The 17,812-nt window shown below is 35.6% G+C and overlaps 1 protein-coding gene across 1 annotated transcript; it reads right to left on the bottom strand.

Annotated features, from left to right (window-relative positions):
- Nucleotides 1–615: 615 nt before the first annotated feature.
- Nucleotides 616–17,601, bottom strand: ENPP4 (ectonucleotide pyrophosphatase/phosphodiesterase 4). Its single transcript, XM_077161966.1, has 4 exons — nucleotides 17,358–17,601; nucleotides 7,368–8,223; nucleotides 6,496–6,666; nucleotides 616–4,019 (listed from the first exon to the last, which is right to left on the bottom strand). Exons 2-4 carry the CDS (start codon nucleotides 8,191–8,193, stop codon nucleotides 3,655–3,657), a joined length of 1,362 nt encoding a protein of 453 aa, XP_077018081.1. The 5' UTR covers nucleotides 8,194–8,223; nucleotides 17,358–17,601; the 3' UTR covers nucleotides 616–3,654.
- Between the last annotated feature and the right edge of the window lie 211 nt (nucleotides 17,602–17,812).

Below are 17,812 nucleotides of genomic sequence, written 5' to 3'. Positions count from 1 at the left end.
CATTTCTGGACTCAAGGATCTCAGCAATTAGAGTTTGTCCACGAGTATACCTACTTTGTTGGAATAAAGTTTTACTGCTTTGAACTGCTACAGAACTCTGAGCACTTTCAAAATAAAGAAAGTCACTTTTATCTTTTTGTTTTCTCCAAGTTCTTAGCAGGATACATCAAATATTAAATGAGAAAATTAATTAATCACTGCTCTTGAGGAAATCGTATTGAATAGGTATTAAATTGGATAAGACATTTGGTACTTATGTACTTATGGCTATATAGAAAGCAAAGTTTAAATAACATGAATTCCCTGTCTTACTTCCAGTGCTTTCAGCTTTTCAAACTTCTTTTTTACCTTAAACCAATAAATTACAGTTCTGAGATTCTACAAAATTAATTTGGGCTTTTCCCCCCAGTGAGTCCTTATGCTGGATTGTTTTAAATATCTGATGTTATATGCTTAACCCTGGTAAAAAAAAAAATTTTGTAATCAACACCTATGTGGACATATGCAGTATTGATAAGTCATATCAACATTCTATCACAGTATGTACATTTTGCAACAAGATGACAACTTTAAAAATTATCACTGATGTACTTTATATTTAATCATCACAGTAAGAATGCTTTAGTAGATTTTATTTATGTAAATTTTTAAGTCATAAGCAAGATCATTAACTATGACTTCAAACAATACAGTCAAAGTATATTTCACCTTAACTTAAGGCACTAATACAAACTTTTTAAAGCAGTCATGTCATTTATTTACACACGATTTTACAAACTGACCTATGAGCATATACTTTTCATCTAATTTTTTGTCCTGCATTTGCAGCTTTATGTATTCACAATACAATAAAACTTTCCAAACAAACAAATAAACAAAATAATTAAATACAATCATCCCTAAAGCTTATGAGATATGAGCAAGAGAGGGAGCCACTCAAGAACAATACGAAAGCACTTTCAATCCTTCAATGTTCCAAGAACCTTCATTTTCAAATTTTTATACCAAGTCTAATGGAACATTAACACAAAGCCTATAGTACAGAATATTCAAATATGTTTCATTCTGTTATTCTTTACCAGACTTGTACATTAAAAACAACAGCAGAACCGTCCCTAATTCATAAGTAAATATACTTATTCTGGAAGCATTCACTCATTGAATTAACAAAAAACATGTAATTAAAAGTCTTCCTGTTACATTTGACTATTACTGCCGGAAGTGATGAAATGTTCTCTGGTGCCATTATCTTTATACCATTCGGAAAATATAGCAGCATATTAGTCAATTATTTAACAAAATATACACTATAACTTTAATATAAAAGGCTAGCTTTACTAGATTTTCTCAGTGTCCTAGAGTAGTCATTGACTTTGTGATAAATATTTTTAAAGATACAAATGAATTAATGCCAAGTTCAATACTATACAAAGTTTCTCTTTGATTAAATACTGTTCTCAGTCCATCAAAATACACATAAAAAATCATTTAAAATTAAATACTTTAAGAATGAAACGAAAGAAAAGACAAATAGACAAATGTCTCTTAAGGTTATGACACTGACAGGACATGCCTTCATATACTGACAGGTTGGGTGCCATGTATAGATTCTGAAATTCATAACCACCAATTAAGCTAACGAAATCACTGAAATTCACATTGTAAGGACCAAGTTCTACTCAACTAGTATTAAATATCCTTCTACTATTTTATACACTTCAAAAAATATCCACTATTTAAAAAAATTTAAATATGGCAGTTCAATTCTTTTGTATTCTTTGTTTTAATGGAAAATTAAGTAGAAAGGCATTTTGTAATTATTTCTTTCAAATAACTTTTAACCTTCAGGATAACCATCTTATATAAGGAAAAAATCATAAAAAAAATTTGCCAAGAAGTAAAATGAACACTATGGTTTTATTTCATTTATTAGTTCATTATGCTGTTAATAGAGTCAAACCCTTCATAATGAGCAGTGTGGATTATTTATGCAAGGTGCGGAAACGTCTTTCAAGGACCCCAAATACAAATGGTACCAAACCAAGCTCAGGAAACAGAGTGACTAAATAGGACGGATCATTTAAAACATCATTGTTCTTTATCATCACAGATAATTAACATTTAATTGGACTGTGTATTCACTATAGGTCATTTTTGCTTCTCCAAAACACCACATTTATTTTATACTGTCAAAACATTAAAGATTACACCTTTAATATTAATTACTTGCCTTAGGTCATGATGAATGGTTCTTAACTTATTCTTTTTCCCTAATAGATATAATCTGGTCTGTCACAACTCAGCTTTTCATATTAATTTTAATTATTAGACAGTACCACCTAACAAAGGTAGGTTGACAGTTCTTTACAACAAATCCTTGGTGCTGAAAAATATGCTAAAGTAATAAGTAGAGGAATTATTTCTATGATCCAAATTCTGGGGGAAAAACAGGAGTGTCTGGCTTTTCAATGTTAACAGAATGTTTGTCTGCAACTGAAGACATGAATGATGTAAAAGGTCAAAAGATACTAAATTCCATTTTTAATTTCTTAGGTGCTCTATTGCCTAAAAAGTCAAGGCATAATGTCTCAAAGGTAAATATAAAAATCTTTCTTCCTCATTCTGACCCAAACAAAACCAGATTTGTATTCAGGAAATAAAAGTCTGTGTAGCACCTGGATATCCTGTTACAATAAATAACATGAGAAAGTTTAAAATGATAAAAATAAAGAATTCTTTGAAGTGCAAAAATACCCACATTTTAAGGGAATGTGTGAGGCCAACTACAGTCCAGTCTCTCTCTGACTGCCTCTTATATTAGGTCACATAATATCTGCATGTGCACATGCACATCCATACAACTAAATCACTTACACAATGGCATTAGCCACAAATTCTTCAGTAGCTTTCTCCTGAATTTCTTATCAGCAATTATCTTCAAAAGTTCTAATTTTTTGAGACTTCAACAGCTTAAATTACAAGGGTAGCAATTCAATCTTTGTATCACCTACTTAGTTTAAAAAAAAAAAAACTTTCCTAAAAATAATTTGTCCATATTAGATCTTTTCAGCCTGGTTAACCAATTTTATTAATCATCATGTAGAATTTCCTACCTCAAGTATTTAATTGGGATACAAACTCTATTAAAGGTAAATATAAAAATATAATAAACTTTTCCTCCCTGATATATAAAATTAAAGAACTGCATAAAGATTTCTATTGTTTTATTTACAAACATATAAACTTATTAGAAATGCATGCCTACTAAATTTCAATATATTTTCATTTAAAGATGTATCACACTTTCACGGCAAAAAAAAAAGGCAAAAGGCAGACGGTGTATTTTTATCATAAGAGGTTCACAGTTAGAGAAACAGATCATGTTAACTAATGATCTATTAGAAATTTTTACTATGGTCAGGGTTTTTATATTGGCTGTTACATAAAAACAAAACTCAAAGAAAAACAAAACAATTTTAGCATGCTCGGTCTAACTCCTTTGTCTGTCTTTTAAAGTAAACTTTTTCATACTCTGGTTTCTCTTCGGATCGTATAAATCTTTCGCCTTTCACTTTTTCAAACTGGTAACACCATTCCTTGGGTGTATCCTGCTTCATGTCTAATTGAAGCCACTTTGTATAAAGCCCAGCACAGTTACCCAATTAAAGGATCATCATCATCATCTTGCAGCTGAAGTCGGGAAAATGGACGTGGCACAGATAACCTATTCTTCATGATTATTATGAGGCATGTTAGAGTGGTTAACACCAAAAGTGCACTGATAACAATTCCAATGGCTTCTGGGAGATTAATGCACCACTGGTCCACTAACAAACACTTAGTATTGCCAAATGTTCCATTATTGGGTTGTGGTTTTAGTCCCAAGATGTGACACATCATTGGATAAATATCCACAGTGTTAATTGTCCTGTGCTTGTAGCCTTTGTGAAATGCAGGACCACGGGCAGCTAAAAATGGATGCATACTAGGCAAAGAATTATCATAACCATGGTCACCTACTGAAAAAAAGAACATAATCATGTTAATGATTAAGATCGGTCTTTCTGTTATGAAACATAAGTACAGTAGATTCCTGCTGGTATAATTCCCATCCATTAAAATTCCAATAAGTTGGACCAGACAGGAGCCAGAAGTAAAAGTGTCTATATTCTTCCACTGGGCCATGCTCCCTTATTTCACTCCATTACCCATCTACCACTTACCCAGTCTTTCATGGCCTCAAGCTTTAACACCAGTTTTTTTTAAAACTTTTTTTATTGTATAATAAAACATATATACAAAGAAATTAAAAAAACAATAGTTTTCAAAGCACTCTTCAACAAGTAGTTACAGGGCAGATCCCAGAGTTGGTCACGGGCTACCATTATAATCCTCTCATATTTTTCCTTCTAGCTGCTCCAGAATATAAAAGGCTAGACTAGAAGGCTTAAATATTTTTTTATCATCACAAACAACTTTTTTCCTTCTTTTTTTGTGAAAAATAATATATATACAAAAAAGCTATAAATTTCAAAGCGTAGCACCACAATTAGTTGTAGAACATATTTCAGAGTTTGACATGGGTTACAATTCCACATTTTAGGTTTTTACTTCTAACTGCTCTAAAATATTAGAAACTAAAAGAGATATCAATGTTACGATTCAGCCTTCATATCCTTTTTTTTTTTTATATGGGCAGGCACCAGGAATTGAACCCGGGTCTCCAGCATGGCAGGTAAGAACTCTGCCTGCTGAGCCACCATGGCCCGCCCTCATATTCATTTTTAACAATACTTTTTAACTTAATGAATTTATCTTTCATTCATAGCCCCACTTACTTCACCTGTCTATCTCCAGTACTGCTGTAAAAATCCACTGCAAATAGCATCAATGATAGATTAGAGGGCTGAAGGTCCTGAATAAGTGGGGAAAGCAGGAATAAGTGGTGAATGGGGAAGAAGTGAATCTGCAGCCTTACCTATCTCAATTGCTCCTCTGGTAAGAAATGGGAATACATAATTATCTACTGGTTTACTGACAGTTAAACACCCTGACATCAAGAGAGCGAGATAATTGAGAATGTTACAGAAGGGATTCTTATATTGCATGTGAAGTCTAATCAGATGGCTCCAACTTGTAACACTAGTAAAAGCCTGACTCAAAGAAAAACATGTGGCAGCCCTTTATATAACTCCAATACCACATTTCCAATTTTCAGCTTTATTTTAACAACTTTCGCCTTTTAACTTACACCACTTGCATTTAATAAGCTTCTACTTTCATACTAAGTGCAGGTGAAAACTGAGTTGAGTTATCTTGGTGTTTTTATATTCTTTATTTGTATGCTTAAAATATTTTGTAATAAAAATAATGCATCTGATCAACATGATAAAAATCAAAATATAACATCATATTACATATTATGAGTTCAATAATGTAAAAATATGTATGGATATGTAAAGAAAGAGATTAGGCAGGGAAAAATCCCACAATTAACATTTGTCTGTATCTCTACATTATGGAATTATGGATAGTTTTTCTTCTCTTTTCTATGCTTTCCTGTGTTTTCCAAATTTTTAACAATGAGTATATACTATTACATATAAACATACACAAATTTCATTCACCTTTAGTTTTAGCCTTGCCTGATGCTTCTGATTTGCAATAGACACTGGATCTGCAAACCACAATCCAGGGCAAATTCAGCCTACCACCTGCTTTTGTAAACAAAGCTTCCTTGGAATACAGCCATGCCAATTTGTTTACATACAGTCTATGGCTGTTTTCACACCATAAAGGCAGCACTGAGTACTTGAGACAGACTAGCCGGCACAAAAGCCGAAAACATCATCTCTTCCTTTACAGAAAGTTTTCTGACTCTGCTCTAGATTACAAACTCAGTTTTATTTAGAAAATGATTCAAACTGAATGCAAAATATTCGTAAATAAGTTCCAGGTGAGAGAAAATCTGGACCACTCCCCTACACATTTCCTCAATTTTAGGGGAGATTTCATCCCTCTCTTCTGTTTACTTGGTGGATTTTTGCTTGTTTAACTTTCTAGTTCTCGCTAGTGATCCAAATGGTTGTGGCATTCAGGTAAATGATTTCTTAATGGGGCAACACTTAGGATTACTTGGACAAATTTTTTAACACAAAAATAAAAAGGAACTTGAATTAACTAATCTTCTTTCCTTTTACTTGGTTTCTTTATTTCCCTCTCCTTATTTTCTACAAATTAGGAGGACCAATCTTAAAAGTTACTGACAGTAATTTCAGTTTTGGTAAAAAAGTAAAACTGTACTTCACCCTAAAAGTCATCCATCCTTCTAATTATGGTAACTGTTAATTGTTACTGAGTAAACGTGAGAAATATCTAGTTGAAAATTGAACTGATTATACTGTATGAGTGTGCCGACATCAAAGTATCATGTTATCAGAAGTGTCACAATGCGTGATATATTGCGAATATGTGTGATATATCCTAAATACTTACATTTTGGTAGTGATTTATTTAGTACAATCGTCCAGCCTTCATCAGCAACCAAAATAATAGGCTGAATTCGATCATTATGTTGGTAATAGAATCTGGCAGGAATATCTTCTTTGAGATAAACGGTCATGTGAGAGCTGCAGGTTTTCAGTTTATTATAAACCTCTGTTCTATCTAGAAGAATAAGGAAATAGCAAAGTAAAAAAATGATGGTTGAGTCGTAAGGGAAAAAAAGGCTTAGTAGAAAAATTAGAATAATGAGAAATAAATTCTGAACAATCCATCATCTACTAGGTCACTTTAAATTCTCAGGAAACATAGCATTAATAATATGACAGTGTTAGGGACTGATTATATATGTATACACAAACATGCCTTTTTGTATTTATACACATATATACATACATACACACCACACACATATCTTATTTTCATTCTCTGGATTACCCCTGGTGGACTTGTTTAGAAAGGCTACAATTTTCAAGTCTAGCTTTCTAAGCAAATATAAACTAATAGTATCAGTAAAAGAAAAGTACATCTCACAAAATAATCCAAGATGCTTTTTAAGGACAAATATTTCCTTTTTCCATTAATATGAATAATTAACAAATATTATCAAAAAGCAAAGAAATAATCAATTTGAGCGTACACTTCAATCCAAATGCTTAATCTATATAAATTGGGAGGAAATAACCTCACCATGAGTAAATAGTACATTAAAATTCATCAATAAGGAGAAATAATCCCTCTGAAGAGTATAAGAGAATATGGTCCTGAACTACAAAAAGTCAGAGCTTATCCTTTTACACAACTCCCCATCCTTAATTAACTGCCCCATTCAAACAGCAGCATCCTTAGGCTAAAAGTTTACTTACTTATTTTGGGAAGTATCGCAGCAACTGGGGTCAAATCTATGAGAGTGTAGACTGAATGATCAATGCAGAGGTCCAAGTTTATCAGTCTGTCCTTGGAACACTGGGTCATCCCATGATCACTTGTAATGATCACATTAAGATTTTCCCACAACCCTAACATTTTGAGTTTATGGACTAGGTCACCAATATGTTTATCTATTTCTTTCAACACTGTGCGCATGTTTTCCTTATCTTCGGGTCCATATTTGTGGCCACTTGCATCTGGTTCTTCCCAGTAGAGTGTTGCAAAGGTGACAGGTGGGTTCGAACTGCTCAGCCATAGAGTGATATTATTTAGTCTCTCGGCAAATGACACTGAGGAGTTATAATTCATAAAGTAGGAAGGTGTGGTATTGTGAATGAGTACATCAGTACCAGGCCACATAGCAGCAGCACTTGTTCTGTTTTCCTGAAGCTGATTGGTCACCCAAATAGGCACTGCCTCATTCCACCAAAAAGGATCTTTGTCATTAAAGTCAGAAAAATGTTTCTTTGTGACTGCATCATACATGGAATTAGCCACAATGCCATGATTTTCTTCATACAAGCCTGTCACAATACTGTAATGGTTTGGAAATGTTTTTGTGATGAAAACATTTTTAACATTTTCTACCAACACACCTTCTTTAATAAAATTCTGGAGATGAGGAAATTCATAATTCTGCAGATAGTCAGCTCTGAAGCCATCAAAGGACACCAACAGTAACTTAGGTGCCAAACTATAGGAAGAGTTACCTCTACAGCCAGTTATAAATACTGAAAATAAAAGTGCTAATAACTTCATCATGAACACGTTGAAGGAGGGCAATCAAGGTTCCTGAAATATGAAAACACAATTCATTAGTACTGATGCTACTGGATTTAGATTAAGTTTCAGAATTTAACTCATCAGAAGAAAACCAACATTTATAAACCTTTTATATACCCACTTTGCCTACAGCAACTTAATAATTAACAATGTCATTTATGAAAACATAATAAAGCAAAAATTGGAAAAATGAAAATCACCTTTACTTGACTAATTATTTATATAAAAAACTAAAACATTTCATAAAATAGATATTTATTTCCCAACCCTCACTATACTCTGAAGGAGAAGTTGACCATTTTTATACTCCATATAAATATTCTTGTTTGTCTACTTTGCTTGTCTGCAGCAACAGAAATTATTCTAAAGGCTTGATAAAAAGAGATGAAAAAACTGTTAAAATGATATAATATCGAGAAAGCCCTGGAGACTATTAGGAGAAAAAATAAATCCATGCTCTATTTCCTCTTTGAAATCCCTCTTGAGTTTCCTCTCGATATCTTTCGAGCTTTGTCACCCACCAAGGTGACAGACCCAGAAAGCCTATCAAGCCCCTAGTTCATTGTGCCTGACCTAATACAATACAATGCCCACCTGTGCTAAACCTGCCCCTATAAGATGGACAAACTCCTGTCCAATGAATAAGAGTCAAGCTAACTTCCTTTTTTTGGCTATAAAAATTGCTGGCCATCCCTAGAGGATTAAAGATACTTCCATTTTTTGCAGGTGATCTGACTTCTTTGATGCAGCAAAACTTTTAGTGCCCTGAATAAAGCACTGTAATCTGTAAACTAAACTCCAATTTAACTTTTGAAAGAACAAAAGTTTTTCTATTTCTTTTTGCAAAAAAACAGAAATAATGCCAAGCTTTCAGAGTTTCTGAGAAGATTTTTTTCTAGTTTAATGAGTAGTGCTAGAGGTCCCTTTACTGTACAGGAGAAAAAATACATATCATATTTTCCCATCATCAATTCTTATTCAATCTATGCAGCTGTAGTCATTCAATACTGATGGGGGCTGTGGCCCCCTGAGAAATTCTGACTTAAAATTTTGAAAGGCACAAGGTCTTTGTGAAGGCTGGGTTTAGAAAATCTCTATCATTTTAACACGAGATAGGCTGCCATCTGAGTGCAGTACATGGATCATCTGTTGCTAGTTCCATTCCAAGAAACCAAATATAGTACAGAGCAATAAAATCAAACCACCTCTCTAAGGGAAAGAGTAACAATCCATAATAACTAATGAAAATATTTACATTCCACAGACACAGCTCCAATCCCCTCTCAGCAATTTAAACTATCAAGAATCAAAGAGTGGTACTTCCCTTTTCCTTTCAGTAGTATTTTGTGCTGTATGACAAAGTATTTATGCACAACTCATATTATAGACAGCCATAACTGTGTTCAAATAACAATATTTTGCAGGCTGTTGCCCTAGGTTCCAACAATATAACTTGGGGAGAACATGCCGTTCTCCATGAAAGCTTGGCTTGAGTAGATTCTCTGGTTTCTCTCTGGGTATAGCTACTTCTCCATGCACAAATACTTTTTTTTCCAATAACAGAAATAGCAAAGGATGCTTGCTTCCACCATTGCTCTTCAAAATTGTACAAGAAGTTCTAGCCAAAGCAATTAGGTAGAAAAAGAAACAAAAGATATATGAATTGAAAAGGATGAAGTAACCATCTCCATTCGCAGAAGACATGACACCATATAGAGAAAATCCAAAGAAATTCAGAAGAAAGCTACTCGAGGTAAGAAATGAATTCAGTAAAGTTAAAGGGTAAAAGATCAACCCACAAAAAACAACTGTCTCTCTATATACTAGCGTGAAGAACTGAGAGAAGAAAGAAATCCCATTTACATTAGCATTTAAAGAATAAAATGTTTAGGAATAAATTTAGCCAAGAAAGTGAAAGATTTATACATTAAACACTAATACCCTGCTGAAAGAAATTAAAGAAGTCCCAACTAAATGAAGAAATATCACATGTTCATGGATTATAAGACTATTACTAAGATGTCAACACTATCCTAAGTGACCTACATATTAAAAAAAAAATCTCTCTCAAAATTCCAACAGCCTCTTTAGAAGAAGTGGAAAAGTCAATCCTCAAGTTCACATGGCAATGCAAGGGGTCCTAAAAATCCAAAGTTAATTTGGAAAAAAAATAAAACAAAGTTGGTGGACTCACACTCTCTGATTTCAAACCTTACTACAAAGTTATACAAATCAAACCATGTGGTAGTGGCATAAGGTCAGACATATAGATGAATGGAATGAAAATCCAGAAATAGATCCACACATCTATGGCCAACTGATTTTTGATAAGAGTATCAAGTACATGCAAGCAGGAAAGAATGCATTTCTCTTCAACAAATGACACCAGGAGAACTAGAAATCCACATAAAAACAATGAAGTTGGGGCAGGCCACGGTGGCTCAGCAGGCAGAGTTCTCACCTGCCATACTGGAAACACGGGTTCAATTCCTGGTGCCTGCCCATGCCAAAAGAAAAAAAAAAAACAATGAAGTTGGACCTCTACTCACACTATATGCAAAAAATTAACTAAAAATGGATCCAGAGCATAAATATAAACCTAAAACTTAGAAGATAACATAGGCACAAATCTGCATAACCTTGAATTTGGCAATGGATTTTTAACTATTACACTGCGCTGCTTTGAATTTCTTATGTACCCCAGAAAAGCCTCTGTTCTTTTAATCCACGCATGTGGGTACAGACCTATTGGGGGTAGGACCTTTTACTTAGTTTGTTTACATGGAGATGTGACCCAGCCCATTCAAGGTGGGTCTCAATCCCCTTGCTAGAGTTCTTTATGAGAGGATAAAAGGCAGAGACATTTTAGAGAAAGCTCAGAGAAAGAAAACACCTCAGGAAAAGCAAGAAGGACCCACAGGAGCTGAGAGGGCCATCCTGAAACTACAATCCAGGACCAGCAAAGATTGCCATGCACCTTCTGGTGTGACAGAGGAACCTTGAAAGCCAGCAGCCTTTCCCCAGAGAAGATACCCTCCCCTCAATGCCTTAATTTGGATTTTTATGGCCTTAAAACTGTAAATTTGCAACCTAATAAATCCCCATTGAAAAAGCCAACCCATTTCTGATATACTGCATTCTGGAAGCTCTAATAAAGCAAAACAGATACCAAAAGCACAAGCAACAAAAGAAACAATAAACTTTACTTCATCAAAATAAAAAATTTGTATATCAAAGGACATCATCAAAAAAGTGAAAAGACAACCCACAGAATGGGAGAAAAGAATTGCAAGTCATATATCTGATAAAGGTCCAGCATCCAAAATACATAAAGAGCTCTTCAACATAACAAAAAGATAAACAATCCAATAAAAGAAATGGACAAAGGCTTAAAAAGACATTTCTCAAAAATGGATATACAAATGACCAATAAGCACATGGAAAGATACTCAACATCATGAACCATTAGGGAAATACAAATCAAACCACAATCAGCTACCACTTTACACTCACAAGGACGGCTATTACTAAAATAAAAATGGAAAATAAGTGTTGGACAGGATGCAAAGAAATTGAAACCCTTATATACAGTCTGAGGAAATGTAAAACAGTGCAGCCTACTGTGGAAAGCAGTATAGTGGTTTCTCAAAAAAACTAAATATAGAATTACCATATGACCCAGCAATTCCATTCCTAGCTATACACACAAAGAAACTGAAAACACAGACTCCAACAGATATTTGTACATCAATGTTCATAGCAGTATTGCTTACAAGAACCAAAAGATATTAACCCAAATGCCCAATTACAGATGAATAAACAAAATGTGGTATATGCAAACAATGGAATATTATTCAGTTGTAAGAAGGAATGAAGTTCTAAGACTTGCTGCAACATGCCTGCATCTTGAAAACATCATGCTGAGTGGAAATAAGCAAAGCACATAAGGACAAATACTGTATGATTTCACTTACATGAAATAACTAGGAATAGCAAATTCTTAGAGAAAGAAAATAGACTGGAGGCTACCAGGGTATGGAGGGAGGGATAAAGGAAGTTGTTGCTTGGTGGGCATACTCTTTGTAAACCTGGGAAATTTTAAGATAAAAACAGCAAGTAGATGGCACAATATCTTCTCAAGGGGAAAATAAACTCTTTTATTTATAAAATGAAAATATTATTTACTGCCCTGACTCTTTCCCTGAGTAATCATTCCATATTCCCACCCAAGTTCTGCTAGCAAATCAAACCTGATATACATCAAACTGAATGCATTCTCTGGGTCTCCAAATCTGCCCCTTAGTTTCCTAATCCTTAAAAATAGCTTCACCATTCTCTCTGTCACAAAGAGATATCCCATGTACACCATGAACTACCAGTCTAGACAATTCTATCTTCACGCTAACTAGGATATCACGGTAAACATAAGAATTACTGATAAGAATTCATTATAAGTACAGTTGTCCAGTCTCTGCATCTAGGCGATTCAGAAAGTCAAGAATAGAGAATAGGTGGGTGGGCCACGATGGCTCAGCAGGCAGAGTTCTCACCTGCCAAATTCTGCCACGCCGGGCCAGAGACCTGGGTTTAATTTCCAGTGCCTGCCCATACAAAACAAACAAACAAACAAACAAAAAAATAAGAGTAGAGGCCAGGAGTCTGAATTTTTAACAAGCATTTTAATGGCTACCCACTACCCACTCTTTTCTATTATCTCCACTGTTGACATACTTCTTAAAGTCGTCAATATCTCCAGTTCAAAATGGTCTCTCCATTCCCTCCCCACTTTTCACTCAACATTAGCTGCCAACTTAATCTTCCTGTGCATAGTATGTTCATACATTTCCCAATCAAAAACGTTCAGTGAATTCCCTGCCTATACACAAAGTTCAAAAACTTCAATCAGACATTCATGCCCCTCCATTTTCCAAGCCCATCCTGCATGCAGATTACCATAAAATAGTTACAGAAATAATGACCAACTTTAATCTCCATTTACCCTATTTCATACCATGACTGAAATGTATTATAGAGGCATGAAAAAAGAAATCACCATTTATCTGGAAGATGTAAAACAGTTCTTCAGTAATAGCTTGTGTTTCCAGAACATCCTGAAGTACTTCCTATACATGAAATCATCCCCTTACAATTGTTTAGGTCATTTTAAAGAAATCACTCAACAATTAACTAATATATCTAAATCCATCACACAAAAATGCATGTATTTGCTATTTACCAGGGGTCAAATGATTTTATACTTTACAAATATAGGAGTATAAGTGACCAAAATATAAAATCAGGCTGTCATCTTGGAAAACAAAGACAGGCTTTACTCTTGAATCAACTTTGTTCTACAACACAAGAACTTCTTTATATTTCTGCGTGTCCAATCCATATGCCATAAAACATTACTTTTAAAACTAAGACATTCAAGGAATAGATACACATAAAGTATATCTTAGTATATACTTTCCAATAAAGTTACTTCTAAGAGCAGAGAGGGTGCCAAGACCATTCAATGGAGTAAGAAAAGTCATTTGAACAAAATGTGTTGGTTAAACTGGATATATACACACGAAAGATTGAAGCTGAACCCCTTCCTCATTCCATACACAATAATTAACTGAAAAGGGACCAAAGATCTAAATTTAAGAGATCAAACTATAAAACTGTTAGTAAATCTTTGTGACCTTGGGATAGGTAAAGCCTCCTTAGCTATGACACCAAAAGCACAAGTAACAAAAGAAGAACTAGATAAATTAGACTTCACCAATGTTAAAAACTTTTGTGCTTTTAAGGATACCATCAAGAAAACGAAAGCAGAAACCTCAGGATGGAAGAAAATATTTTCAAATTACATATCTGTAAGGGATTTATATCAGAATATATACAGAATTCTTAGAACTCAATAATAAAAACATGACTCAAACAATGAACAAAAGCTCTGAAAAGATGTTTCTCCAAAGAAAATAAACAAATGGCAAAAAGCACATGAAAAGATGCTCAACATCATTAGCCGTAATGGAAATACAAATAAAAACCACATCTACTCTAATGGCAATAAGCGAATAGGTCATAAGTTTTACTGTGGATGTAGAAAAACTGGAGCTTGTATATTTTGCTGGTAGGAATATAAAACGGTACAGGCACTTTGAAAAACAGTGGCTTTCCCTGGTAGTTCTTCAAAGGGTTAAACACAGAGTTACCGTATGACCCAGTTCTACAATTAAATGGATATGCAAGAGAAACAAAGGCATGCCCCCCACAAAACATACATTGATGCTTGTATCAGCATTATTTCTAATAGCCAATAAGTGGAAACAACTCAAATCCCTCAACTGATGAATGGTCCAAAAAATGTGGTATATACATATAATGGAATGCCATTTGACAATATATTGATACAACACGGATGAAACTTCAAAACATGATCAGTAGAATAAGGCAATCATAAAAGACCACCTGTTAGATGATTCCATTTATATGAAGTGTCCAAAATACAGAGACAGAAAGATTACTAGTTGCTTGGGGCTGAGAGTGGTCTGGTGAAGGGGAGGGAAGAGGGAGTAACTCCCAGTAGGTAAGAAGTTCCTTTTTGGGGTGATGAAAATGTTCTAAAATTGATTGTGGTGATGGTTGCGCCATTCTGTAAAACTGTATATTTGAAATGACTGAGCTGTATGGCATCTCAGTTATATCCCAATAAAACTGTTATATTAAAAAAGAAAGTGAGCAAAAGGAAGTGGAACTGTAATCTTAAATGCATAGGAAATGGCCTACCACAAAACAGGAAACACCTCATTTTACAAAAAAAAAATTATGTGAGTTTTGTACTCTACTTCATAATATAGACTTGAGTGTTTTAATGGGAAAATGGTTTGCACCACTTCCCTTATGCAAAACAACAAAAACCTGTGTCCTCTCCCACAAAACTCATAGAAATCAAACTCTTTCTTCCCCAAATTTTTGAATGAAAAGGATGCTGAAGGTACATGTGCTACTTGCCCTGGAGTTCAGTAATCCCTTGGCACACTGCTAGCAACCAAGTGCCCCAATCCTAGTCCCCAGTCTTAGAAGCAGAATGGAAAGACTATAGGCTCTCAGTAAAAGTATCCTAGAACCCTAGCTCAGCTAGAGGATCCTGGGCAGATCTAACTTCTAGCACCAGTTTCCTCCTGTGAAATGGTAATGCATAAAGTGTTAAAGAACAGGTCCTCAAAATTAGTTCTTTTCATCCATTCTAGTAACAAAACTATGTTAGGAAAAAAAAATTCTGTACTATATGACAGATACATTAGATATAATTTAGTCTAATACCTTTCTTTTACATAATGATAAAGTTGAAGTCCAGTGGTTGGCCAAACTCAGAAAGGAATTAGTTTTACTACACTTTACTAATTTCATGTCCTTCAAAAATTTACAAACCTAGTAGATGTACTAATTGTAAATAATCTCCAAACCAGTACGAAAATCTTTTCTGTCAGAACATTTTTCAATGACAGTGTTAATCTACGACTTCCTCATTCTGCTTCATTCTAATGTCCCAGATAACATTTGTTCAAACAGTAAACAAACAACCAGTGAAAAGTTCTCAAGTAGTTTTCAAGGAATGAAAATGCTAATTGTTACACTGCAAAACATCAGGGAAAATTTTGTGGCAGGGCATTTCTGATGCATTTAAGGTTACAATTTCACTTCCATCTTACTGAGATAGAGTTCATGTACCACACAATACAGTCATTTAAAAGTACAATTTCACAGAGTTGTGTAACAATCACCAAAATCAATTTTAGAATATTTTCATCCCACCAGAAAGAAACCTGGGATGACTTTTTTTGTCTGGATGGAATGCATGTCATGCAACTCTTACTGGGATTCCTAGCCCAAGTGAACTTGGGAACTATAACAGTTAACAGGATATAGGTGAAAAGAGGTCATCATTAGCAGACCATCTGCTCTTTAATAGAAAAGTTTCAATCTAAGCACTTCACAAATATTATTTTAAAATAATGTTTTTGTTTAGGCACACAGATAATTCAGGTGATTACCTTTAGATAGTTATTTTCTTAACATTCTAAGGGAAAATATAACTGCTCCCCCCCAAAATTTTTCAGACTCTGGAAGTCTAATTTATTCTCTTTCCAGACTCTAGAAGTCTAAATCATTCTACAATTCTCTAGCAAATCCACATTTTTTAGCAAATATCTTCAAAACAATTACACCTAACTTTACTTTTTACACAGTAAAATATTCCCAAGATTGTGTTTTCTTCAAAATTTCTCTCAAATTATATTCTGCATCTCATTTAACAGTAAGGCTATATATAATTTTCTTAAAGCAGACCGTAACGACCTCTGGAAAAGAGAAAGAAAGAAAACCATCATAATAAAACCAGTAGTTGATCTGCTAGAGTACTTCGCAAGTTTTCAGGCTTAAGTACACCAGGTTAAGCAAAGCCATTTTGGAGTCAGACCTGGTGTAATCTTGACTCTGCCTGTAAGATGCGGTACAGTCTCTGGTAATTTCACTACTCTGAGCCTGACACTCCTCACGTTAAAATGGGAATGCTATAATTTATAAGGGGACAAAGAAAGAAAGGGGCTGGTAACGTGATTAACAGTGCTTGGCTCATAACGAGCACGTAAATGTTCTTTCACTGCTTGATTTGGTTGGTTTCGAAATAACAGTTACGTATAATTAACATGAACCCTAACCTACTATCCAAACAAAGGCATCTCAATGACTCCGACAGTGTTCCTTTAAAATCAAACGCCTACCCCCACTGGCTCCGCATTTCGTCGCCCCGCGGGGCCCAGTCTCCCCTTTTTCACTCTGCCCTCCTTCGCCTCCTCCACTGCTGCTCTCCCAACTTTCTTCCCTTCACCCACGCACCAGAGCCTGCCTTGCCCAATGTCAAAGACACCTGCTTAATAACATTCTTTCCTCTTCCCTGCCCGTTGTCCACTTCCCTCTCCGCCCGCTCCCGCTGTGCCTCTCAGTGTCCCTTCGCGGACATCCCCAAGAGTGCCTCAGGAGACGCGTAGGGGAGGGTGTCTCACCACCTCTATTTCCAAAGCCCCTAATGAAGTGAAAAGAGCGTGGCATTTCCCTCGCGAACGCGTAGGTAAGCGGCTCACACTCACCCGCCACCGCTTCTTCCGCGCGCGGAACCTGATGACGGCGGAACCCGGCTCTGGCTGGCACCGGGGGCGGAGGGACACAGGACCACGCGAGGGGACACGCCGAGGCCTTCCTAAGGCGCCTGCGCAGTAGCCGGCACCCGCGGCGCGGTTAACCCGCCGATCCTCCGGGAGATTTCGCGGCTGAGGGCGTTCAGGGTGTGAGCGGCTGGGTATGGGTTTGCCGCTGTGCAATGCGTGCGCAGAGGGGGCTGGGACCGGGCGGCCGCCGGAATGTGAAACATGTCCTCGGATTGGATGCTTCAGACTTATTGAATGTGACTCACTTTTCGATTGGTTAGATTTAGGTACCGCCGGGCACCAGGTGGCTTGGCAAATAGAATTGGCCTTGGGAGAAGAGGTTAGTTCCTCTTTCCCACCCCGCCCCGTTTCTGATCATCCTGTGGCCTGATGCCCTT

Source organism: Tamandua tetradactyla, chromosome 5 (genome assembly GCF_023851605.1).
Source record: "Tamandua tetradactyla isolate mTamTet1 chromosome 5, mTamTet1.pri, whole genome shotgun sequence".
Classification (NCBI taxonomy): Eukaryota; Metazoa; Chordata; class Mammalia; order Pilosa; family Myrmecophagidae; genus Tamandua; species Tamandua tetradactyla.
This window is presented reverse-complemented; position numbering and strand designations above follow the sequence as displayed.